This window comes from Lissotriton vulgaris, chromosome 2_1 (genome assembly GCF_964263255.1).
Source record: "Lissotriton vulgaris chromosome 2_1, aLisVul1.2, whole genome shotgun sequence".
Classification (NCBI taxonomy): Eukaryota; Metazoa; Chordata; class Amphibia; order Caudata; family Salamandridae; genus Lissotriton; species Lissotriton vulgaris.
Genome location: NC_141687.1, coordinates 186913926 through 186940741, shown reverse-complemented (window position 1 = coordinate 186940741; position 26816 = coordinate 186913926). Strand labels below are relative to the sequence as shown.

Here is a 26816-nt window from a genome sequence, read left to right as displayed (position 1 = left end):
AAGTTGTTGAGTACACTCCTGCAAAGGTTTCTGGCAAAAAAAAAAAGAAAAGAAAAATGTGTTAAATATCGGCCCCCGGCTCCCCAGGGCCCTCATAATCTTTCCAATACGGAACGTTTACAGTTTCCGGTGCGACTCGCTTTTGCAATGACCATCAACAAAGCACAAGGACAATCGCTGCAAGTGTGTGGACTAGATTTGGAGAATCCGTGCTTCTCGCATGGACAACTGTATGTGGCCACCTCACGCGTCGGAAAACCTTCTGATTTATTTGTGTACGCATCACACGGAAAAACAAAAAATACCGTGTACCCACAAGCACTCGAATAAATAAACAGAATTAAAACAACACTTTAAAATGCTTACCATATTAAAATGAATACGTTTAAATAAAAACAACACAATGTAAATTGAATGTTATCATAACAAGTTTCCTTAAATTTCCTTTCTTCTGAGATCGCAGCAGCGCGCGACGGGTAAGCTAGTCCCTAATAAATTCCAATGGAAACCCTTCCTTGGAGGCAAAATGATGAACCAAGTTGCCAACAGCATGATTTGACAGAGTAATGGGTGGAGCCAGGGTTGGTTTGTGTCAACAATTAGGCCCGGGCAGCCAATTAAAAGTGGCCCACGTTTGCAGATGTCATCCTTTCTAAATAAACTGCTAGGTTACGATCATGGATCTAAGTGTTGGCACACATGGCACAGACCTAGACTGCCTTTTACACTCACCCTGGGCTTTTAGATATATATATATATATTTTTTACTGTACTCAAGAAAGGCCCTCTAATGCTCAGAGACTAGTGAGAGGTGTATCTTTTTTTTGTTTAAATTACTGCAAACATCAAGTGTAAGTTCCAGTATCGGGAATGATGCTAGTGTGTAAATGCAAAAAAAGAAATGTGTCACTTTCCTCAAATGCATGGGGATTCTCCTGTGACCCTGCCGGGAGTGCTGCTGTGGTTTTCCTGCACGTTCTGGCCGCTACGCCATACCACGCCTCGCGGCCCCCGCTCCGCGGGAGCCGCTCGTAGGCCTTTGACTGTGACAGGGATTGTCGTTGTCCCAGGGTCCCTCTAAGTGCTTGGAGCACCAACGTGCCTGCAGGGGTTGAGCACCATCGTTCCAGGACCAGAGGCGGGACTGCGAGGACCAGCGTGCTGTGCGGCGCTGATCGGCCGCAGCTGGTCCTCTTCCCGCCCCCTCCACCTGTTAAAAGCTTTGTGGAGCCTGACCTGCGTGGGATTCTCCTGTGACCCTGCCGGGAGTGCTGCTGTTGTGGTTTTCCTGCTCGTTCTGGCCGCTACGCCATACCACACCTCGCGGCCCCCGCTCCGCGGGAGCCGCTCGTAGGCCTTTGACTGTGACAGGGATTGTCGTTGTCCCAGGGTCCCTCTAAGTGCTTGGAGCACCAACGTGCCTGCAGGGGTTGAGCACCATCGTTCCAGGACCAGAGGCGGGACTGCGAGGACCAGCGTGCTGTGCGGCGCTGATCGGCCGCAGCTGGTCCTCTTCCCGCCCCCTTCACCTGCCTCACCCCCTGATAAACTGCGGCAGTGACGCGCACGCGGGACGCGCACGGGACAAAGGCCGGGGCGAAGACCGGGCAAAGAGCGGGCCGTTTGAGGCCGTTCGAGGACGGAGAGGACTGGACTGGCCCACCCCCCTTTGCTCAATACCCTTACAAACTACTCTAATCATATAAAGGTAAAACACATATTTTGACTACCTCACTCTGCTCACCTATCCTGCGTTTGTCCTCGTGCCCCAAGCGCCATGAATACAAGGGTAACTCGTAGTAAAACTTCTAAAGGTGGGTCACAAATTAGTGGCCCCATGGACAACTTTATTACCCGTACTAACATAGCTATAGACGAAGAGATATCAAAACTCCAAACCCGGGTCTCGTTAGAATTAGAAGCGGCTAGAAGAGTGTCTCAAGTCATCGCACTTTCAAAAAAATCCTCTTTAGGCCACATAGCTGCTTCGGTTACCCCTGAGCGCCCTGTCCGCCCTCACTGTATAGTCACTCAGGTCGATGTCCATCAGTCCCCGATCCCTGCTACTCTTTTCCCAACTATAGTGAACATAGACGAGGTAACTCCATCCACACCTCTCTGTGCACACAACTCCATCCCCATCCCATCCCCTCAGATAGCTCTGATTACTACCAATGCTAGTGGCAAACAACCAAAAAGAAAACGCCATTCTCGCTCTGCCTACTTTCGTAAAAAAGCAAAAATTGCAGTTCCTCAACATTTGACAATGACTAATGTCACAGCAATTAACGCTATAGCAGAGCGTACTCCTAGTACACAGCCACCAAGTGAGGGACAGGGAGAGGGTTCAGTTATTCCCCCTACTACTACCTCAGAGGATGAGGGCCCACAGGTAGAGGGGCTGGGTAAGAATAACAAAGAATTTATAGAGATGGTTTGGGAAACCCTCAAAAAACTTCTATCACCCTTAGACCTTAGACTGTCAAGGATAGAAAATAACTTGCTTGAAATGGAGAAGAGCATTATTGCTCTGGCCACTCTTGGGTTGAAAAGTCTTGAAAATCAGGGCATCAGAGTAGCTGATTCAACACCACTAGCTCCTGTATCCCAATCCCAGCAACCCCCCCTCCCAGTACCATCCACTGTAAGGCCTGTCCCTAAACCGAGGACTGCGAGTGTGGACCAAGCTTGCGCTAAACCTCAGGTTCCCAAGCGGGGTTCCACGCGACACCCAGTAAATCCCAAACCAGAAGTGCCCCCCAGACCGACTCCTAGTGAAACCCAGGGCCCACCTGCAAAGGACAACTTCAGAGGGGGTTATATTGATCTTCCCCCAGAGGCCAATGACTATGTGGTTGTGCTGACGGGTGTTCCTACGATCAGCAATGGCCAATTTGAGAACCATTGGTCATTGAAAAACAAGATAATGCATTGGTTAAACGTAAACAGACCGATCCCTAATGGCAGAAGAAGTCATGTCCTGATGGTTCGTAGAACTCCTTGGGTAGGTCCAACGAAGAAAACCAGTCCCGGGGATTGCATAGTGGTGACCTTCGAGGACCCACACACGGCGCAACACATTTGTTCTTGGCCCGGCAATGATGAGACCGCAGTCATACCTAGGCCATTGTCCTTCTTCTACCCTCCTCGACCAAGACGCAACCAGGTGGATGATTGGACACTGGTACAACACCATCCATGGATGAACCACTCTCGGAGTCATAAGGATACCCTCCCACATTGGAATGGTCTCTCTACTTACAATAGATTTGGCAGTTTAGAGGAGGTAGATTGACTTCCTATGCAATTGGCCCAACAACATCGGAGGGAAATATTGCCCTCACAGGAACAAGGTCAAATCGCATGTCTAGCTCCTGACTATACAGCAAACCCAACAGGAACACTAAACAGCCTATCTTTTGATGGGGAGCCATCCATACCCAACACATCGGAAAATTGCGGTGAGGAAGAATGGACAGACTTACCCTGTATGACTCCCCCTTTACCCATTTCTACTGAAATATCAGGGTTTAATTTGTTGGCCCCGTTGTGACCCCTAATTACCAGCAAACTGAGCTACCTGCAAGGTCTTCTAGATCGGTCATGACCAAATCTCCTTTGCCTACTGTTTCTTCCAAGGTTTCTTCGTCTGGCGATCCCGTACTAAAAATTCTATGTTGGAATGCGGCTGGGCTTGGATGCAACTTTGACATTCCTGAATGGAATGCTTTTCTGGAACCCTATCACATCTGCCTTTTTCAGGAAACTTGGTGTTTAGAACCGAGACACAGAGTGGGTTTTTCAACCTTCTTTGTCCCCGCCGTCCAACATCAAGGATCTAAAGGTCGCCCATCCGGCGGCCTTATCATATGGGTCAGTATTGCACTAGGTCTTAGTGTAAAACAAAGGACCACCCAGTCACCGGATCTCCAGTGGATATCAATAAACTGCAAAGGGGGAAGAAACTTGGAAGTATTTAATATCTATCTAAGGGGTGCTAAAGGCGGTGTATCTCGTCTACCCACAACAGGCTTAAACAGCAATTTAGCTGCCTGCAATGCTGACTCCTATGTTCTTCTAGCAGGCGACTTCAATTGCTGTTTTGAGCCACTGGCCAGAGAGGACATTTTGGATACCTTCGAAGAGGACACCAGGAGAGGTATACCGATTTTGAATCTTGATCCGATCCCTAAATGCACACAAAGTGCAATAGAGATCAATACTCTTTGTATGGAGCACAATCTGAGATCAACAAATGGCCGCTCCAAATCTGACTGTGTGGGTGCTCACACATATAACAGGCCGGGTCATTCCTCTAGAATTGACTTTACCATGCTTAACTATAACCTTTGGTCATTCCACCAAGACATGGAGGTTATAGTGTCGGGTGATAGCGATCATAACCCCCTCTCGTTAACCATTACCCTTCCTTGGCAGGCTGGAAACCAAGGCACATTTGACCACAAGTGGAAAACTTCCCACGAAATAGTTCCCACAAACTGTAGCAGGCGCCTGAAGTGGGCCAAAGTTTCAGCAGACGAAGCAAGGATGGCGCAAGCCGCGACTATTTTGTCAGGAGTGGAGCCTCGGCTGGACACCTTAAGTCCCACTAGTAAAAAGGTTTTACCCTTATTCACTGAGACTATAGTGGCACTGAGTGACTTGTTCATCGTCCCCCAATCCACCCATAGGGGTCCCCCGAAAGGTATCCCTAAAGTGAGAGATAAGTGGTACACTGTTAAATGTCGTGTAGCTAAGAAGGAACTTATCGCCACATTAAAGACTAAAGACTCAGCTAATATTAGGGCCGCGAGGAAATTCTATAAAAAAACCATAACTGAAGTCAAGGAGGTCCATGATTCCAACTTTTGGGGGGACCTAGTAGAGGCAAGCAATGGGAAAGATGCAAAGAGGTTCTGGGATCTACTAAGAGCTAGGGAAAAGCCTACTGACCAGCAGTTAACTTGTAACATCCCTGGTGATGTTTGGCTTGCCCATTTCTCGAAACTATACTCTGCTCCTTCGGGGGCATCTCATTTAGTTTGTCCACCTTTGGGTCCACTACCCAATCCTATAATTGACCTCCCATGCCACGATGGTTTATTTACTAGCCTGGAAGTAGAGAGGGCAATCAGGTGTATCGTCCCAAATAAGGCGGCAGGACCCGATGGAATTCCGGGAGATTTATTAAAGAATCACCCTTCTTTTTGGAGCGGGCTAATTGCCTCCCTGCTAAACGAGGTATTGTTGGGAGGGGTATTCCCTGTCTCATGGAGGGGCGCTGAGATCGTACCTATCTTTAAAAAAGGCTGCAGGGACGACCCAGCAAACTATCGGCCCATTAGTTTATTGGACTCAACCCAAAAGGTAGCGGGCAAGGTGGTACTGGGCAGGATTATCCAGTGGGCTGATGAAAACCGGATTTTGTCAGATCTTCAAGCTGGCTTTAGAACAGGGACAGGTACAATCGAGCAGACGTTCCGCCTTCTAATGATCTATTGGAAAGTGGTGGTGCTGGGAGGGGGCAGTTTATATCTAGTCTTTATTGACTTACGAACGGCCTTCGACCTGGTACCACGAGCACTATTATGGAACGTCCTCGATGGGTTAGGTCTCCCCCCTTATCTGTTGTCCTTGCTTGTAAAATTCCATGACAGCAATTTTGCCCAAATTAGATGGGGTGCCCAGGGGGAGAAAACACCTCGTATCCCTGTGGATAGGGGCGTCCGCCAAGGGTGTGTGCTTGCCCCCACTCTGTTTTCTCTTTATATTAACGGAGTGATGGAGCACCTCCTCCAGCATCCATCAGATGCACCCACCCTGGCTGGAAGGAAAATCCCGACGCTCCTATTCGCGGATGACACCCTTCTAATTTCGAAATCACCAATGGGCATTCAATCAGTGCTCTCTAGTTTCAAGGCCTTCTGCGATATAAGGGGTTTGTCTATAAATATAGGCAAAACTAAGTTCTTAGTCCTTAACCCGCCCAAAAAATCTGTCATTCCACCTGTTCTAGATTCTGTTCCACTCGAACGAGTCAAAGAATTTGACTATCTGGGTATACGTATTAGTGACACCATGAGTTGGAAGGCACACCACCAAAAGGTGTTTCTGACTCACAAGAGGGTTGCAGGTGCACTGCTCAAGGAACAGCGTACCTCATCTTTAAAACCAATTGGGGCTCCCCTAGATATCTATAGGGCAAGGGTTGTGAGTGCGGCACTGTATGGTGCCGAACTATGGGGTACTCAGAGAGTTGACACGCTGGTACATCTTGAGAACAACTTTCACAAAGACCTTATGGGTTTACCCCACAGTACCCCCACAATCCCACTTTTGCTAGATGCAGGCACCCAGCCAATATGTGACCAAGCCAAATTACGCCCTCTTTTACTATGGTCCAGAATTTGGAATGTCCAAGAACTCAGCAGTTATGCAGAAGCCTTAAGCGACATTATGTCTCTACCGGGTTCCCATAGGATCATCTGGCTCAGGGAGGTTAAAATGCTGCTTTATAAATTAGGCCTAGGAGATGCTTGGGCTAACAAATCTGCACCTTCAAAACAACTACTAAAGAAGGCTTATTGGTCATGGGTAGACAATGAGAGAGTATGTAGCACAAACCATTGCAAATCTGTGGCCCTGTTTCTGTTAACTAAAGAGATCCCTTATAGGGAACCTTATCTGGATATTATTCAGAGCTCGTGGGACAGATCATTGTACTTTAAGTTCAGGGTGGGGGTGCTTCCCTTGTGCCAGTTTACTTCTACCTGGAAACCGCCCACCCAAACCGTACCTTACTGCCCCTTTTGTGATCTAAGGGTAGAGTCTGTTGCCCACTTGTTGTTCGAGTGCAGTGTCTACGCAGCGCCTAGACGGAGGTGGTTGAAGCCCCTTTGCAGGAGCTTGGAAACTCGTTCTCATCTTGAAGCCCTACGCATACTGCGTACAGATGCAAGACCTTTCTTTGCCTCCTGTATGGCAAAATTTCTAGGCTGGGATTGGCGTTTAAGAATTGCAAAAAAATTATTAATTCAGTAAACGAGTCCGCCTCCTAACTTGTTATCTTTAATGCTGGTCTGTTCTTAAAAAGATTTTTTTAATAATGATGAATGTTGAAAAAATGTTTTTTATGATGTAACATGTGCTTTTATGATATGTTTTTATCGAATAAAGCTATTTAACAACAAATGCATGCAGTCTTATATAGCACAAAATTGACCCACAGGCATTGGAGTGCTTTACATGAGCACCAGATAACATCGCAGACGGTCAGATATTTTTTTTACATGAGTGAACTTTCAAGAATCACAGTATGTTGAGCTGGCTGGAACTCAAACCTGGTTTCCCAGTTTCAAAGTCAAAATGTCACAATCTCTCCCTGTTGACTGCAGTAATTGATTTATGCCAGGCAAAGGAGACTAATTTATCTATGCCTGTTCCATGCAGGGGAGGGAGACAAAAGTAACTGAAGAGCACCTTGCTGGCCCTCACCAACCACCCAGCTCTAGTCCTTCCCCTGCCCCAGTCCCTTGCAAAACAAGTGCTAATAGGCCCCTGTCACACCTGGGGAAGTCCAAGGGCAGACACAACTCATGCTGTGCCAGCCCAAGCAGCCCATTGTCATTCTGCCTCTGACAATGCGGCAGCCTGACCTCAATGTGCCTCAGGTCAGGCTCATTATATGTATGCAATGGCTTTAACTACAGCCTGTGTCATTGTGCCCATGCGAGGAGACTGAGAAGGCCACCAAAAATCCAGCCCACCAACGGACCTCAACCACAGGCCAGTGTTTAACTTGTAAAATACTCAGGTCCAGGGCAGTGATCAGGAGGCCACTGCAGCTTGCACCACCCAGTGCCCCTGTCACCGCTGCCATCAACAGTACCGAAAGAACTCTCTCACTTACAGGTGCGATAGTTCAGATTATTTGAGGTCATCAAAACTAAAAGAATAGCTGGGGAGGCAGGTATCAGTAATTTTTATTATATATTTTATTTCTAAACAATCGTTGTGCTGCTCATCTCTAAATTAGATGAGAAGCGCCACAATGTGGCAGACTGTAATAGGTGTGGTGTTGACAATTAAGTGCCAGTGCCAAGCACCGGAAACCACCGGCTCAAATTAAGCACTGCCACAGGCCCATGGACGGTCGCCGATTGCCCGCCTTGCCAATGCGAGGCTGGGTGGAGTCAAAGCCTACTCTATGTATATTATAAAGCATTGGTAACAATAGCTTCTGCAGACAGCTGCGTTATCAAGTCAGAACTGAAAATGCAAAAGACAAAACCGGTCCCACTTGTGCTAAAATCACTTAAGTGGATCCCGATCGATCGATGATGCGACCTGAGTGCATCATCTACAAAGCCCTGCATCATAACTCTCTCACATTCCTAATATAGAAATTAAAATTAATAACTAAAGACCGAAATCATAGAGATAAAAAAGTGATGAATTAGAGAACATAATTCAATAGACAAAATACACTCTGCTAATCCTTTTGCTGGTGCAGCGCCCACACTCCGGAATAGCAGACCCCGCCCTCCCAGTACTCAGAACAACACTTTTATGCACCTTCTTTAAGCAAACACAACTACGCCAAGCTTAAGTTTAACTTCACACTTTTACGGACAAACCACCAGCCTTAGTCTACTGAAGGACAACACGAAGTTAATAAAAAAAGCAAAGGAAAATAACTCTCTTTTCTCTTGTGCAATCTTGATTATATGAAATATGGAAAAGAGTGTGTATGTATGTCCTAAACTTTTACATATCAGAGGATCTTGTATGGAATGTCTTCAGCACTCTGACGTTGACAATGACCTGTTCAGCTGTACAGAAAACCTTAAATAAATAAAGACTATGGCTATAAGGTGTCATTGTGTTAATGCTCATGTATTATTCCCAGTCCCTTGTTGCCATGTGTTGTAGGTACATTCTACTTTACTGTTCACAAATGCCATAATACTTCCCTTTCCTCCAACACAGATTCGGTACCGGAAAAGGCCAGCAGATCTGCGCTGACCCAGATCACACCTTGGTCCAACACTCCATCAGTTACCTGAAACGGAGGTCCAGCCCTGCACCGGCTACCTCTGCCTGATAGCACTTTTGGTTGTGCACTATTGTGATATCAGACCCCAATCAACGACATCATTTCCTGTCAGAAAGACGAACACCTAGATCTATCTCTTGCAATTTCATGGATACAATAGAGGCCTTTTTAAGAAAAGTTTCCAGTGTGGGAAAACTTTGGGGGAGCAGTAGTGGTCCACAGGACCCTCACAAGGTCACCTGTCACCATTCACGTTGGGACACCTTCCTCTTTGCAAATCATTTACCACCCCAACTTAGAGTTTGGTAAGACATCAATAGTTTGTGACCACAATTGAGGTCGTAAACCATCGATATATTTCATACTGATTTGCAATTAGGAAGGAATATATGATGTTACAACGCAAACAATTACAACGCATGCCTATACAACGTGTTTTTTACATCGTAAGTACTCTTACAACGCATGATTTTACAAGGCATGCCATTACAAAGCATTTTTAGAAACTACCATTACAACGCATACCATTACACCGCATACCACTTCAACGCATACAATTACAACGCATAATAATTTTGGGGTAACAGTGGGGTAAGTGTTGGATAGTGTAGGAGTACAAATTACTATTCCCTCTACAGTGAGTGCAAAAGTAGGGTAAATGTTGCATTATGTAGGGGTACAAATTACTATTCCCACTCCAGTGAGTGCAACAGTAGGGTAAGTGTTAGATAGTGTAGGGGTAAAAATACTATCACCATGTACCCCAAAACCCATACCCACGCTAAGACAAAAAAATGCTCATTAGTTACCTTATAATTCGTTGTAATGGCATGCGTTGTAATGGTATGCGCTGTAATGGCATGCGTTGTAATGGCATGCGTTGTAATGGCATGTGCTATAAAGGCAGTTGCGATGTAATGACTGCGTTGTAAAGGTAGTGCATTGTAATGACTGTGTTGTAACGGGTGTTTCCCTTAGGAAGGGCAACCTCTTCTTGACTGTGAATAGGTATGAACCTCTTACCCCGTTTGGTGATGTGGAAATTCTTTTCCAGCTCTCAAAATGGGTTTAATGCATATTTACATACCTTACATAGCATAATACATACTTTATGATTTTGCAAACTGCAGTATTTGCGATGGTATAATAGCTTGCTACATGGAGCCCCTTGAACTGAATAGGTCCCGACGTGACGTCATACCTCTGATCATTTAAGGCATTCCATCTCACACTGGTGCTTAGTTAATAGTAGGGGTGGGCAGACGTCGAGTCATTGACTTTTGCGGAGAGGCACGGAAATTGAACTAATTTCCATGCCTCTCCGCAAATTCTGTTACGTGACACCCGCCTGCCGCCCGCCCGCCTCCGGCCTGCAATATTAAACAGATTTAAGCCTCAAATAAGATTTAAAACACTTACCTTGTTGCGGGGACATATCTTCCTGGTCTATCGCGCCTTCTTCTTGAAACTGCGCATGCGCGGGCGCCTGCGCATGCGCATTCCTCACCCATGATAAGGTAAGTGTTTTAAATCTTATTTCAGGCTTTAATCTGTTTAATATTGCGGGCGGGAGACGGGTGGGTGGGTGGCGGCCAACTTCCGTTCCGCCCCGAGTGTGCGGAAATTTGCCCCGTTTTTCTGCCTTCTTTGCGGAAGGGGCAAATTTCCACACATTCCGTGGGTGGAACGGAAATAGCCGCCCACCCCTAGTTAATAGGGGTGGGCGGACAAATAAATTCCCTTATTCAACAAGGGATGTCATCTCCTACCGGGTACTTGTCAAATGCTTTCTATGATGTCTGTTTTTTAGTATTAGAGAAGCCATCTCATGTTCGTTACCTACGAGTGTGGTTCCTCTGTCAGTCAATGTAAAATATGTCATCTTGGATTAGGTACAGTACTTACCAGCGATATTAGGAATTTCGGTTTTTAGGCGATGCAAAGTTTTTTCCATTACAAACCTCAATCTATTTGCCAATCGGACTAACTGCACTGTTCATCAAATATCATAGGCATATATTCACTTCTAAATTTGTTTCTACATTTCCTTTACTCTGGCTAGTTTATGTAAATCACTGCGGTAAACAAGTGTATCCATCTTTCATTTATTTACTTTGGATCCATATACTTATTAAATACATGTTTATCCATAATAAACTTAAACTAATAAATCTAACTTTGGCTCATGAACCTTTTTTCTATCTCTTCAAAATAAATACAAAGTATCCCAGAGTGACCCATGCAAAAACATATGTGTATCTTCCAAGTTTATTCAAACTATTTATTCAGTAAATATCATGTGTTTCACTAAATCAAGGTTTGTACTCAACTGTTCAAACATCGAAGTGAGGTTCTTTTTCTTTGGACTGTTTTCTTTTCTGCATGTTTGGCAAGAGGGTGTCGTTGCAAGAGGAGCATGATGTTGACTGCTTTATGGCTACTCATGGCAGCCATATTTTCCAAGCTGGCTCTCATTTTATATACTGATGAAAAAGGGTGGTAGGGTCGTATTCGTTCTACCTTTTCACTGCACAATGAACAGCACAAGGTTTGTGGTGCTGGTTTGCACTGCAGCAGCTACACATTTTGAAATGTTTATTTTTGTATCAGAATATAACTCTTCATTATGCAGGTTTTCTTTAAAAACGTTTTCTCCAGTTTTATACAGTGTGAACCTGGGCCAATCGCATTACAGCACTTTACATGAACACCAGAATATGTTATACAATTTTTCTTTTTAGGTAGATTACGTGATGTGTCCAGAATCCCAGGCTGTTGTACTGAGGCCAGAATTTGAACCTGGTTCCCAAGTCCCCAACTTAGCAGCTCTAGCTGCAAGACCACAACTTCTCCCCAAGCTCATTAAAGTAGTCACCAAAGGAGTCATACTTACAAATTGTATACTGAACAAGTCATAATATGGTAGCAAGAGTTTTATCGAGATGTAAGCATAGTTATAGTCACCAATTTAAATAGCAGCACAGTACTGGTTTCTTAAGAATGACTGATCACCTCATTTACTTTTCATCCAATAAATAAAAAAACAACTTTAAAACACCTGGGGAAGAGCATAAACAGGGCCCCCTCCGTCCGAACATAGAGAATTGTCTACCAAGCAGTGCAACAAAGGATAAAGCCTCAGTAAAACACCAAGAGGGTGAAAGAAAAGGACTGTAAAGAAGAAGAGAAGCAATCTGTGGAATGAAGATTATTATTACGTAACCAGGGCATCAGATTTATGACTGGGTACACAAAGAGGTATATGATGTTGGTGAACTGAAGGGAGCTGTACCACTCGTGGTATCTAATGTTATCATATGTAGGTCAGAGTGAAATACAAATATATACAGAAAGCCCCGTTGGCGGCCTGCAAACATTCAAAATAAACACCCCCTGGCACTAATTCCAGCCAATCACCTTACCACTAACAGATCAACCAAATAAGGTCACTCGGAACGTTTAAGACTTTTTACCCAGCTAGTCAGGTTCAAGAGATCTAACACTCAGAACATGCCTGACCAATGGTTTGAATGTGACCTTGTTCAGTGGACAACACTCCAATCGTCAGAACAAGGCCGACCAGTGGTATGAAAAGTGGCCTTGAACATTGGGTGACAAGGATACGCTTTGACATGTCTCATTGTAATTGGGACCCCCAGTCTGCAGAAACAGACTCTTCTATAAGAATAATGAACAGCTGATTTGTAAGCCTCACGGTTTGGGAAAAAGGGAGAGAAGTCCTGTAAGTGCCACTTTTGAACGGTGCGCCAAAGATCTCAACGTTGAGAAGCACATGATGAAAGGAGCCACACATGAGTGTTTAGCAGAGTACAGACATTGTGTGTGTTCAGAACTGACTGATGTAGAGAGCCTGATTGGAATAGCCAATAGTGCTACTGGAGATGGAGACCAACTCCTTCCCATGAAGATTGAAGAGTCATGAATTCTGCTACTAGTTAGTAACTCCTGAGGCGGAAGCCGGGAGGTTTGTTTTTAAAGTTTTAAAATTGTGTTTCTTTGCCATAATCCTGCGCCCAACTTTGCACAGCTGCATATTTTGCATATTTGCTCAGTTCTTTCCTCTCACCTGTATCTGTCGACTAGGACAGATCAGGGACGCTAGGCAACACCGGGGACTGCCGCCGAATACCGCCGTCATCTTCGAGGTACATCGGAGCGGGCAGCGGGCTAGTTGTCGGGCGTAGTATCAGTATAAAAGACGCCCACTCCCATTGCCCTGATTAATTCTGCTACTAGTTAGTAACTGCTGAGGCGGAAGTCGGGAGGTTTGTTTTTAAAGTTTTAAAATTGTGTTTCCTTGCCATAATCCTGCGCGCTACTTTGCACAGCTCCATATTTTGCATATTTGCACAGTTCTTTCCTCTCACCTGTTTGGGGCACACCAGTAGGTGAGGGGGGGGGGGAAGCACGGACACAGACAACCAGAAAGTGTGAAAAAGGCCGCTTTATTGGAATCAGGTGCACCTACAACAAAAGTCCCACCTGGCCTGTGCCGAACAAAACTATTGCTCACTAAATAACAACTGCCTGACAGCACCCCCACCCCCACCCCTAACATGTTACCCCAAACATTGCAACTGTAAACAACCCATCCGCTCAGTAACCTACCCCTCTACAGAATGCCCCAATGACCTCCATGACCTCACCCCCGCTACCATGCAGTCCCAGGCCTGCAGCAAAACCACCCTATCTCCTTAGGACAGCGCCACTCGAAAGTCGCTTACGCCTTTCGACCCCCCCCTAGGACTCCTGCCTCCTGGGATACCTGAGCACCCCTAAAGCCCCATCCAACGCCTCTTTCAGCTGGACTATATACAGCTCCATGCCATACCTGGACAGGTGAACCCCATCCTCCCGGAAAAAATAGATTGCTCCATAGCGCAACTCCGGGTGCTCCATTCTCCCCACCCCCTCCCTGGCACAGAAATCACGCATCTCCCGATTGATCTTCCTCCGTGCCCTGTCAATGGCTCCGGGGCGCTCAGCCCCCCTCCACACCCGCCTGGGGATAAACTCAGACCAGATGATATGGCAGCCCGCCCACTGCTTCTTGATTTCCCTCAGGTCCCGCTTCATTTGTTTGAGTAGCGCCAAACCCTTGCATTGCACCAAATCGTTCTCGCCCAGATGAATCACTACCACATCCGGGCAAACCCCCCCTCTCACCATCGAATTCAACAAGGGCAATAACTCATGCCACCGCCCACCCCCTTTTCCCCTCCAATGGCACCTGTACAACCCCGCATCCAATCTCAAATTGAGTGTCCGATGCCTGTCCCACTCCGCTTGTTCTGCCCTTTTGACGAATGAATGTCCCACAATATATACATTCAGAACAGCCACTGCCGGCCCCGCCACAGCACCTGCAAAGACACACATATCAAAATCGGGCATCACTGTGACAACAACCCTTCCGCCTCCCTCAACCGCACATACGTCCTGTAACAATCAGACTTCCACCGACCCAGCCTCTGTATCCCACCGACCCAGCCTCTGTATCTCCTCCTTACCCCAACCCCTCCGTGCCGCCTCCGTTGCCGCCCCGATCCGAAAAGAATGCGTCCCGAAAGCCAGGGGATCCTCACCCATGTACCGCAGGGCGCGCCGCAGGACCCACAAAGCCTGAGACGCCGTCACTACGTCCCTCCCTTTCCGACCAAAAACCTCCCCCTGCTTCGCGCCCCCGTCCGCCATCAATCGCCTACCCCACGCCGCCGGGCACACCCCCTCCCGGCCGCCCTGTCCCAGTACCACCCAATTTCCAACCCCCCGCTGGTCCGTTTTCGAGCGTCGCAAACGCACCGCCACCTCCTGGGCTCGCACCTCCACATCCCCCCACAGCACTCCCCGCCCCCCTTTCCCACCCAGCAACTTCGACACTCGAAACGCCCCGAAGAAAAGCCATGACATCAATGTAGAAAACCGTAACACCTCGCCTTCATCCCTGCACACCCCCGGGAGCGTGCCGATTACTCCTTCCAACAATTCCACCGTGATGGGACGGCGCAGCCGCACCTTCGCACCCTTCTCTCTCGCCCATCCCTCCAGCAACCGCGTCCCCAGTTCTCCCGCCGACGGGGGATACCCCCACCACATCTTGCCCATGAACGCCACCGCCGACAACTTGCCCGCAATCGACACCCGCGACACACCTTTTTCCATGAGCGCCAGCATGAACCTTACCACCTGCTCCTCGCGCCGCCACCGGTCCCCTTGCCGCACCGCACCTGACTGCAGGAATTCCTCCCAAGCTAGCTCGTAAGCCTTCCACTTAGACGCCGCCACCGACGCCTTCACCAACTGAAAGACCCGGCCTCGCCCACCGACCACAGGTCCTCCGGCACCGGCGTCCTGACTTCCTCCGCTGTCATGGCTAGCCCATGGAACCTCTCCCACTGTGAACGAGACAAAGCATCGGCAATGTCATTGTCCACTCCCGGGACGTTGTGCGCCTGAAACAAGATGTCATTCTCCAAGCAGCGCAACACAAACACCCTCATCAATTTCAGCACCTGCGGGTCCCTGGCCGACTGCCTGTTTACCACCTGCACGACAGCCATGTTGTCCACTCGAAACAACACGCGTTTATGCGCCAACGCCCCTGCCCACACCGTGACTGCCACCACCAACGGGAACAACTCCAAGAACGCGATGCTCCTCCCTCCCGCCTGCCACTGCTCCGGCCACTGTTCTGCGCACCACTTTCCGTCCCAGTACAGCCCGAAGCCGCCGCCGCCCGCCGCATCCGAGTACATGGTGACGTCCCACTCCCAGTCCTCCGCCGGCGCCATAGGTACACCATTGAACCGCTCCAAGAACGCCCGCCACATGCGCAGATCTTCCTTCATTCCCGCGGAAAGGCGCACATGGTGATGAGGCAACAGCAACCCGGACAACCCCAAACCCAAACGCCGGCAGAACGTTCGGCCCGCCCGCACCACGCGGCAGGCAAAATTCAAATGGCCCAACAACACCTGCACCTCCCGGACTGTCACTTTCCTCCTCAACAACATTCCATCCACCAAAGCCAGCATTGAAGACCTCTTGTCATCCGGTAGGCGTGCTTCCATGGCGACCGAGTCGAGCTCAATACCGAGAAAGGACGACACTGTACTGGGACCGCACGTCTTCTCTGGCGCCAGGGGAACCCCAAAGTCCCCTATCAACCCGGCCAAACCATCCAGCTGCCGCTGACAGTCCTCCGCACCGGGCCGCCCCACCAGGAAAAAGTCATCCAGATAGTGCGTCACTGACTCCGAGCCTGTGCGCCTGGAAAAAACCCACTGTAGGAATGAGCTGAAACGCTCAAACAGTGCGCAGGAAATGGAGCACCCCATAGGCAACGCCTTATCCACAAAGATGAGACCTTGGAACTGGATCCCCAGTAACTGGTGATCCGCCGGGTGTACCGGAAGAAGCCGGAAAGCCGACTTGATGTCACATTTCGCCATCAGTGCGCCCGACCCGCTGCCGCGCCAATCCGCCGCGCCTCGTCCACCGACAAGTAGGTCACCGACGCCAAGTCCACTGCAATGTAGGCATTGACCGACTCCCCCTCCGGCCAAGACAAGTGCTGTATCAGTCGGAACTGCCCCTCCTCCTTCTTGGGCACCACCCCGATGGGGGAAATGATCAAACCCGGCAACGGCGGTGCTGTGAAGGGGCCCGCCATTCTACCTTCTCTGACCTCTTTGAAAAGCTTCTCGCGCATGATGCCCTTGTGCGCGTTCACCGACTTTAGATTGTCCGCCCAGCAAGCAATCCGGGAGCCCTCGTACCCCAGCCTGAATCCCTCCCGGAAACCCCGACGCAACACTGCAGCATCCTCCGCCCGCGGATATGCCGCCAACCAGGGCTCCATCCTCTCGATCCTAACCGGCGTACGAGCCTTTGCCCAGGGCCCCGGCTCCCCCCCTCTGCCCCCTCCCCGTCCCCCGCCCGGTCCCCCTCTGGCTGGGGCCCCCCCCTGTGCGGGCTGCTGCCCCTGCGGGCCCCCAGCAACGCAGCACTGGATGCTTCCGTCCGCACGACGAGCACTCGTGCGGGAATCGGCGCGCCGCCCTCCTGCAGGCCCCTCTATTGAAGTCCCAGCAGGCCCCGACTGCGGCCTGACTGCCAGAGTCTCCCTGACCCACCCCCTCACGGGTGGGGCGGGCCGCAAAGGGGGGCGACACCAGCGGCAAGCCACTCGCTGTGTAAATGGTGCGGCCAAACTTGGCCCCTCCCATCGTTTGCTGGTACAAATCCGAATCCAGCTCCCCCCATTGCGCTTCCGGATCCGCCGCCATGCGCGCCCGGAACTCTTCGTCGTAGTGGGACCACGCGTACCCGCCGTAGGTCACCTGTGCCCTCCACACTACGTCCATGTATTTGAAAAGCGCGACGCACCTGTCCGGGAACTTCTCGCAATACACACTCGCGTAAATGAGGAAAGCCGCCGACCAGTTGTCTAACGTCAGGGGAACCTTTGGGCGCCTAGCTAATTCCTGCTCCTCCTCCTTCGACCCTTCCTTGGACGTCAGCTCCCTGTGCAGGAGCTTCAGGATGTCAACGTATTCCCCTTTCCAGATCTTCTCTTTCGTCGCCGCCGAAAGGTGGGCCCCCAGCGGCTTGGTAAGCCCCATGTACAGTAGTTTCCGCACTGGCACCACACAACTCTCCTTTCCCCCCCTGCCGTCTCTTTCTCCCCTGCCGCCGGCGACCCGCCTCCCGCGCTCGGCCCCCCTCCGCCCTGCGCCACTCCGTCCGTGCCAACGCCCGCGTCCTGCACGTACCGTCCCCGCACCAGCCGCCACCCATCCTCCCCGTCGCCCCCGTCCCCACTGAAACCTCCACACAACGCCGCTTGCCACCTCCTGCGCCATCATCTGTCTTACCTGGCGTCAAGGTCGGCGTCCTTGCTGGATCCCGCCGCCTAACCAGTGGAGCTGAGGGGGCCGTCACCCTTGGCGCTTCTTGCCTTGTTGGCACCTGCAATACACTGTCAACAACATTACAAGCCCCCCCGTCCTCCCGAAGCTCTCCTTCCTCCTCCGACTCTTCAGCAGCCGGCTCCACACCACCCCGGCCCCCCACCTGGGGTTCCAGCCGGCTCAAACCCGCTCTTTCCCGAAACACCCGCATCAAGTCCATCAAATCCACACTCGCCCTTCCATCCACCGCACTCGCATTCAGATTAGAAATATTCACATCCATCCTCGCTCCCCTGCCCCCGGCGGCCGTAAAGACCCTTCGGGGAGGGGCCGGCGGAGACGCATCCCGCCTCCATTCGACATGATCATGATGTAGGTCCCTCGCTGGAGCTCGGCCGTCCGGGCCAAACAGAGCCAGCCCATCCACTCGGTGGGTGATAGCCGCATGCTGCTCCCCCGAGCGCCTCGCAAACAGCTCCTGCCAAGGAAAAAAGGTGGAGTAAAAACCGCTCCCGTCACCCCCCCACATGCCGCCCCCACCCCATAGCCGCTCCCCTCCCCCAACCTGCCGAGTGGCCTCCGCACTGCGATCCCTACGCCACCCAGGTCCCAACCCCCCTCCCCGCTCCACCCCCCCGGCCCACCCCACCCTCCGAAACCCCAACTCGGCCCGCACCGCCCCCGCGCCCGCAACCCCATCCACCCCCCCAAGCCGCACCGCTGCTCCCCTCCCTCTCGCCGTGAATCACCCTCTGCCCGCCACTTCCCCCGCCCCCTCACCGTCCCCCGCCACCCCTCCACTACCCCCACCGACCCACCCCACCATCCCCGACTCACCCCTCCCGCCGGTCGCACCGCCACCTCCGCACCCCCCCCAACGCCGCAGGACCGACACGGCCCTCTGCCTGGCCCCTCCCCCCACCCCTACCCCCCTCCCCGGCGACGCCAAACTTCCCGGGCCCCCCACACCCCCCCTCCTCCGCTGAGGACCAGCTCCAGTCCAGTTCCGTGTCCGCCCCCCCCCACCCCCCCACCTCCTCGTCCACATCCATTTCCTCAATCAGTAGAGGGGAAACCACCCCCCTCAGCCCCCCCCGACTCCCCCCTCCACCGGCCCCTCGCGCACCCCGCCTCTCGGCCCCCCACCCCCCCCTGCACCGCCTCCCCCACCAACACGGGCTCCTCTCCCCCCTCTGCCCCCCGCCCTCCTTCTCCCCTGCCCCCCCCTCCCCCTGCAATGCTGCCGGGCCCCTGCCATCATCCCCCCTCCCCCTGCCCCCCATGCTCCGTCCCCCCGCCTCGCGAGCCGCCCCCGCCCCTCTCACCCTCCCCCCATCTCCTCGACAAATTGCAGGGGCTGTTTCTTCCCCTTCCGCCCCACTCGCTTGGTTCCCCCTTTCGCCTTGCCCCGCGGCGCTGCCACGGTGCGCCGCCCACCACCCCTCGCTCCTCCGCCCCCCTCCCACCCCGCTGATTCGGCCGCAGCCGCGACCGCGGCGGATCACAGGCCGCCACAGCAGCAGCGGCGCCATCGGCAGCGGGCCGCTGTGGCCTTACCTTGAGGCCGGGCCGCAATACGTCCAAGCGGCCCGCCTCACAAAGCAGCCGGAGAGCCTCTGCCACACGCGGATCATTCCCCTCCACCATCACGCCAAGACACCTGTCCACCGACCGCACGACAAGCTCCTGAACCTCAAATTACCGCCTCAGCACTCGGCGCAGTTAACTCGCGTAGCGCTGACCAACCGCCTCCCAATTTCGCCCAACACTACCACGACGGCCTCAACTGACACAAAAAAGTCTGCACCCTGGCTGCTGTGTCACCGCACCACAAACAGTGTGCGGTGACACAAAATGGCTGGTTAAATAAGCAGCCAGCCCAAAAGAAGCCCAAACCGCCCAACCAGCCCAAATGCTCCCGCTACGGCGAGCCCCTGTTGCCACTCTTCCTCCCCCCCCCTCCCCTGGTGCCCCAAACTTCCCCGGGGGGGCGAGCCTCCCTCCGGTCGGCCACCCCCCCAAATCCCCAATCTGTCGACTAGGAACAGATCAGGGACGCTAGGCAACACCGGGGACTGTCGCCGAATACCGCCGCCATCTTCGAGGTATTTCGGAGCGGGCAGCGGGCTAGTTGTGGGGCGTAGTATCAGTATAAAAGATGCCCACCCCCATTGCCCTGATTAATTCTGCTACTAGTTAGTAACTCCTGAGGCGGAAGTCGGGAGGTTTGTTTTTAAAGTTTTAAAATTGTGTTTCCTTGCCATAATCCTGCGCGCTACTTTGCACAGCTGCATATTTTGCATATTTGCACAGTTCTTTCCTCTCACCTGTATCTGTCGACTAGGAACAGATCAGGGACGCTAGGCAACACCGGGGACTGCCGCCGAATACCGCCGCCATCTTCGAGGTATTTCGGAGCGGGCAGCGGGCTAGTTGTTGGGCGTAGTATCAGTATAAATGGTTCCCCCTGCTAGTACGCGCAGTGGACGCACGCAGCGGGAGCACCAATGGCGCGCTGAAGGTGCGCCAAAGGTAAGCCCGTCTGCGCCCGTCCGCGCCGGGACCGGGCCAAGGGCCTTGGTCCCGGTGTCGTCTCTGCCCAACGCTAATTATTTTGAAGAACGGGTGGATGGAGAGACCACGGCTGCTTCAACTGATAATACCGATCGCCCTTTACTTAGATATAACTCTGAGCAGCTTCGGGCTCTAAGAATCCCACAAGCAGCTCAATGTAATACATCTCATCTGAGGGATGTAATACCACCCTGCCATAATTGCAGCTTCTCAGTATCTTTGGAGGGCAAAAATACTGGGATTAGAGGGAAAGATAAGAGCTATGTTGGTCAATCTAAATCTAAAACTTTCTCTTTCCTTAGTCTGAATTGTAGATCCCTACCTAAACATAAATTGGGGATTTTTCACTTATTAATAGATGAGAAACCTGACGCCCTTTTTCTTACGGAAACTTGGCTCCAAGAGAGCTCGGGACCGGAAATTGCAGTGGCAGTGCCTGACAACAATGCAATAGTAAGGATGGACCGTACAAATAAAACAGGTGGCGGGATAGCTATCCTATTTAAAAAAGAATATAGTTGTGATATCACGCACCTGCCATGCCCCAATTGTGAAGCAGCTACATTCAAACTTGCACTCACTCCCAACTTTATGCTATCTGGCATACTTATCTATCGTCCACCTGGCCCGGCCACTACTTGGACGGCAACCCTTCCAGAACTTATTGGGCCTCTAGTTATGAAGGCAGCCAACTTCTCCCTTATTGGAGATATTAACCTGCACTTAGAAAATCCAAATAGTACATCAGCTGCTGAATTTATTGCTGACTTAGCCTCCCTTAACTTAATCCTACTCAATTCGGGACCCACTCATAGTGCAGGTCACCTACTCGATCCTGTTTTTACCAATCTTAAGGAAATGACCGTCCTTCCGGCACTACCGATCGGTTGGTCGGATCATTATTTGATTCGATTTTCGCTTCAAGTAGCCACATTGATGTCTGGGGGCTTATCGGAGCAACCCAAAATCATATCATTTGTAAAGCGCACTACTCACCCGTGAGGGTCTCAAGGCGCTGGGGAGGGGAATGCTGCTACTGCTCGAAAAGCCAAGTCTTGAGGAGTTTTCTGAAGATCAGCAGGTCTTGGGTCTGCCGTAGGTGGATGGGGAGGGTGTTCCAGGTCTTGGCGGCAAGGTGAGAGAACGATCTGCCACCGGAGGTCGCTCTTCGGAAGCGGGGGACTGTGGCAAGGGCGAGGTCGGCGGAGCGGAGCTGGCGGGTGGGGGTGTAGAAGCTGAGTCGTCGGTTGAGGTATGTTGGTCCGGTGTTGTGGAGTGCCTTGTGTGCGTGGGTGAGGAGCTCGAAGGTTATCCTCTTGTTGGCCATGAGCCAGTGCAGGTCTCTCAGGTGGGGTGTGATGTTGCTGCGGTGAGGGATGTCAAGGATCAGGCATGCAGAGGCGTTCTGGATGCGTTGGAGCCGTCTCAGGAGTTTGGCCGAGGCTCCTGCGTAGAGGGAGTTTCCATAGTCCAACCTGCTGCTGACGAGGGCCTGGGTGACCGTTCTTCTAGTTTCAATGGGGATCCACTTGTAGATCCTGCGGAGCATGCAGAGGGTGTTGAAGCAGGAGGAGGAGATGGCGTTAACCCGTTTAGTCATGGAGAGGGTGGAGTCGAGGATGACCCCTAGGTTGCGTGCATGGTCGGTGGGTGTTGGAGCAGTTCCCAGTGTGGTCGGCCACCAGGAGTCATCCCAGGCCTAAGGGGTGTATCCGAGGATGAGGACCTCCGTCCTGTCCAAGTTCAGCTTCAGTCGGCTGTTCCTCATCCATTCAGCGACCGCCTTCATTCCTCCGTGAAGGTTGGTTTTGGCGGTGTGGGAGTCCTTGGTGAGGGAGAGGATCAGCTGGGTGTCAACGGCATAGGAGATGATGCTGAGGTCGTGCTGACGGGCGACGTGGGCTAGCGGTGCCATGTAGATGTTAAACAGAGTTGGGCTGAGGGATGAGCCCTGGGTACGCCACAGATGATCTCAGTGGCTTCGGAGCGGAAAGGGGGAAGGCGGACGCTCTGTGTTCTGCCAGAGAGGAAGGAGGTGGTCCAGTCCATGGCCTTCTCTTGGATCCCGGCGTTCTGGAGGCGTGTTTGTAGTTTGTGGTGGCAGACCGTGTCAAAGGCGGCTGACAGGTCCAGGAGGATGAGGGCTGCAGTTTCTCCGTTGTCCAGCAGGAACTTGATGTCATCGGTGGCGGCAATGAGGGCAGTCTCGGTGCTGTGGTTGCTGCAGAACCCAGTCTGGGAATGGTCCAGGTTGTTCTTCTTGAGGTAGTGGGTCAGATCTCGTTGACGGTCTTCTCGATGACCTTTGCCGGGAACAGGAGCAGGGAGATGGGCCGGAAGTTCTTGAGGTCCTTGGCATCCGCTTGGATTTCTTGAGTAAGGGGTTGATCTCGGCGTGCTTCCAGCTCTCCGGGAAGGTTGCTGTCTCGAAGGAGGTGTTGATGACTTTCCGGAGATGGGGTGCGATGGATGTGCTGTCTTTGTTGAAGATGTGGTGTGGGTATGGGTCTGACGGAGATCCAGAGTGCATGGTGTTCATGATCTAGATGGTGTCATCGTCATTGATGTTGGTCCAGGAGAGCAGGCAGTTGGTGCGGATGGTGGTCGTGGGGGCGGAGGTCTCAGTGGTTGTCGGGGCAGTCGTGGCGTTGAAGCTGTCGTGGATGTCTGCGATCTTGCGGTGGAAGAAGGTGGCCAGCAAGTCGCACAGGTCTTGCGAGGGTGGAACGTCGTTGGTGTTGGAGAGTTCCTTCACAATGTTGTAGAGCTCTTTGCTGTTGTGCGCATTGTTGTCTAGGCGGTTTTTGAAGGAGGCCCTTTTGGCGGATCTGATGAGGTGATGGTGTCTACAGGTGGCGTTCTTGTGGGCTGAGTGGCTGTCTGGTATTCGTTCACGGAGCCAGATCTTCTCCAGCCTACAGCAGGTTTGCTTGGAGGCCTGGAGGTCTTCAGTGAACCAGCTGGCTTTCTTGTTGGTGTGACTGTTGGAGGGATTCTTGATTGGGGCGAGGGTGTTGGCGCAGTCATTGATCCACTGTCTGAGGTTGTGGGCAGCAATGTCGGGCTCGGTGGAGTCGGCGGGTGGGCTCTGGGCGAGGGTGGTGGTTAGCTGATCTTCGGTGACTTTGGTCCAGCAGCAGCGAGGCACCTGTTGGGTGTGGTGGAGCGTGGTGGGTTTCTTGAAGGTGAAGTGGATGCAGCGATGGTCGGGCCAGTGGAGTTTGGTGGTGTGTTTGAAGGAGGCGTGGGGGCTTGCGGAGAAGATGGGGTCAAGCGTGTGACCAGCAGAGTGGGTGGGTGTTGTGACGAGTCCGAGGTTGGCTAGGTTGTCGATCAGGGTGGTGGAGTTGGTGTCGTTGTTGTTCTCGAGGTAGAAGTTCAGGTCCCCGAGGAGGATGTAGTCCATGCAGGTGAGGGCTTGTGTGCTGATGAAGTCAGCGATGTAGTTGCTGGACTGTGGTCGGGGTCCGGGGGGGGTCTGTAGATGAGGGTTCCTCTGAGGGTGGTGTTGGGGTTGGTGTGGATCTGGAAGTGCAGGTGTTGGGCGGTGCTGAGGGTGCCGTCGGCGTTGGTCGAGACTCTGAGAGTGTTCCTGTGGATGAAGGCGATTCCTCCTCCTGCTCCATTGGTGCGGTCCCTGCGGGTGATCTTGTAGCCTTCCGGGACAGCTATGGCTATGTCGGGTGCAGAGGTGGGGTTCAGCCAGGTCCCCGTCAGGAAGGCGAAGTCTGGGGAGGTTCAGTCGAGTAGGTCCCAGAGTTTATCGGCGTGTTTGGGGGCGGAGCAGGTGTTGAGAAGGATGCATCTGAGGTGGTTAGGTTTTTTCCTGGTCGGCAGCATAGTGAGGCGGATGCTTGTGAAGCTGCAGGTCCGGCAGGTGAAAGCTTTGTGGGTGCGCTTTGGGCGGCCAGGAAACAGGTGTGTGATCATCCGGTGTTGAGTGCGTGGAGGGTTCTGGCATTGTAGCGGTGTCGGGCGTCGTGGTGTTCGCGGGGTCCAGGGGTCCTGGCGCTGGGCGCGGTCCAGGCACGGATGGGCGCAGACAGGCATGCTTTAGGCGGGCATTTGGCACGCCAGCGGCGCGGCCACTGCGCGGCCTCCATATGAGGGGATGTGGGAGGGAGGAGCAGCTGGGAGGCGGGAGCAGGGCGGTGAATGGGATTGCAGGGGGGCGGGGCCGCAGGGACGCAGCAGTGGGAAAAACGGGGGGGCAGGAGAACTTGACACAGGAAGGAAAAACAAGTTTAGGCAAGAAAACAAGCACAGGCACAGGGGAATATAAACAAGTCTGGGCAAGAAAGCGAGTACAGGCACAGAGGAATAACAACAAGTCTGGGCAAGAAAGCAAGTACAGGCACAGGGGAATAAAAACAAGTCTGGGCAAGAAAGCAAGTACAGACACAGGGGAATAAAAACAAGTCTGGGCAAGAAAGCAAGTACAGGCACAGGGAAATAAAAACAAGTCTGGGCAAGAAAACAAGTTAGGCACAGGGGAAAAATACAAGATTAGGCAAAAACAATGCAGGCAGGGCTGTGCAGCAGCTTGAGGAGCGACCTGCCTGTGAGCAGGGTCAGGGGTCGCCTCTAAGGTAGGCCCTGGACAACCCTTAGGGCACGGTGTAGTGTATTCAAGAAGTGGGACATGTACTTTTAAGTTTTACATGTTATGGTAGTGAAAAACTCTTCAATTAGTTTTTCCCTATCACAAGGCCTACCTCTCTCATAGACTCAATCAATCAATCGATTTGTATAGCACAGCTAATCACCATGAGGGTACGCAGAGTTTTGCAGGCTCCAAGTGACTCAGTCGAATAGCCAGGTCTTGAGCGCTTTTTGGAATTTCAGGAGAGAAGGGGTGGTCTGGAGCTGCAGAGTGAGGCAATTCCATGTCTTTGCTGCAAGGTAGGAAAAGGAGCACCCTCCGCTCATGCTTCTGTTGAGTGTTGATGCGGGAATTGTGGGCAAGTGAGGCAGAGTGTAGTTTTCTGGATGGTTTTTGGAAGTTTAGGCAGTGTTTAAAGTAGGTTACTGCTACCTTGCATTCGTGGGTCAGCGGCTTGTTATGTTATGTTATGTTAGAAGGGTTTTGTAGAGCGTTCGTTCACCGGTTGGTTTCTTGGCGCTTGAACTGGGATCTCTTCTGCACTGGGACACACTGGAGTTCCTTGAGGTGAAGACAGATGTGTGCTCATTGGAAGAGGGTGAGGACGGGTCTGGCTGCAGTATTCAGAATGGTGTGCAATCTCTGTAGGAGGTGTGCAGCAATCCCTGAAGTGTGCAGCAATCCCACGATGGGGAGGATGATGCTCCTACTTCAGCGGCAACCAGGAAGCGTTTTTATGTTGAAGATTAGTTCTTCCATTTTATCAGTGTTGAGCTTCAGGCAGTTGTTTTTCATCCAGCTGGCGATGCTTGTCATGCACCTGTGGGAGCTGATTCTGGTGGTGGTGGGTTCCTTTGAGAGGGAAAGAATAAGTAGCGTATAGTCTGCATATGATATGATGTTGAGTCTGTGGGACCTAACGATGTTGGCCAGGGGAGTCATTTAGATGGTTCACTGACACAACATCGATGTAAAAAAAATGTATGTTAAAAATATAGAGTTAATTGGTATAATCGCCTTATTACTAATAATAATAGAACTCGTTATGGAAATCCTGGAGACTTCGGGGAATTACTTGGGTCAATGACCTATTTGATGGTACGTCCCCTTGTTCATTTCCTCAATTCCAATCCACTTTCTACTACCCTCGTTCCTTTTGGCATAGATTCTCTACTCTAATGGCAATTATTCTTGACCAAATATTATTCTCTTCCTTCAATACTCAACCCTCAGGAGAAAATCCTCATCTTAAAATTCTTATTACCCTTCCTAAGGCCTCCCTGATATATAAGCACAGTTTATCTCATGATCCTGGCCGACCTAAGAGTAAGGTGGAACTGGCTTGGGAATCTGATCTGGGCTGCGATTGGAGCATCTCCTTTTGGGATAAATTCTGGTGCCGATCTCTATAAATCTCTAGATCTGCCTCTGTTACTCAATCTATGTTTTTCTTATATCATAGACTATACTTTACTCCTATTGCTATTTCTACTTATTCTCATTCCTCTACCACGAATGGTTGGACATGTGATTCCCCCTCTGCTGATCTAATGCACCTTTTCTCCCTCTGCCCTACTGTTACTGCTTTTTGGAAATAATTTGGTACTATATTTCTCTTATCTTTAAAATACACCTCCCTCGTTCTAACGCC

The 26816-nt window shown here is 51.5% G+C and overlaps 1 protein-coding gene across 1 annotated transcript; it reads right to left on the bottom strand.

Annotated features, from left to right (window-relative positions):
* Positions 1-13816: 13816 nt before the first annotated feature.
* LOC147729810 (uncharacterized) lies at positions 13817-18481 on the bottom strand. The gene is made up of 2 exons (XM_086958505.1): positions 17953-18481; positions 13817-14439 (listed from the first exon to the last, which is right to left on the bottom strand). The coding sequence occupies exons 1-2, from the start codon at positions 18269-18271 to the stop codon at positions 13817-13819; spliced, it is 942 nt and encodes a 313-aa protein (XP_086814631.1). The 5' UTR covers positions 18272-18481.
* Between the last annotated feature and the right edge of the window lie 8335 nt (positions 18482-26816).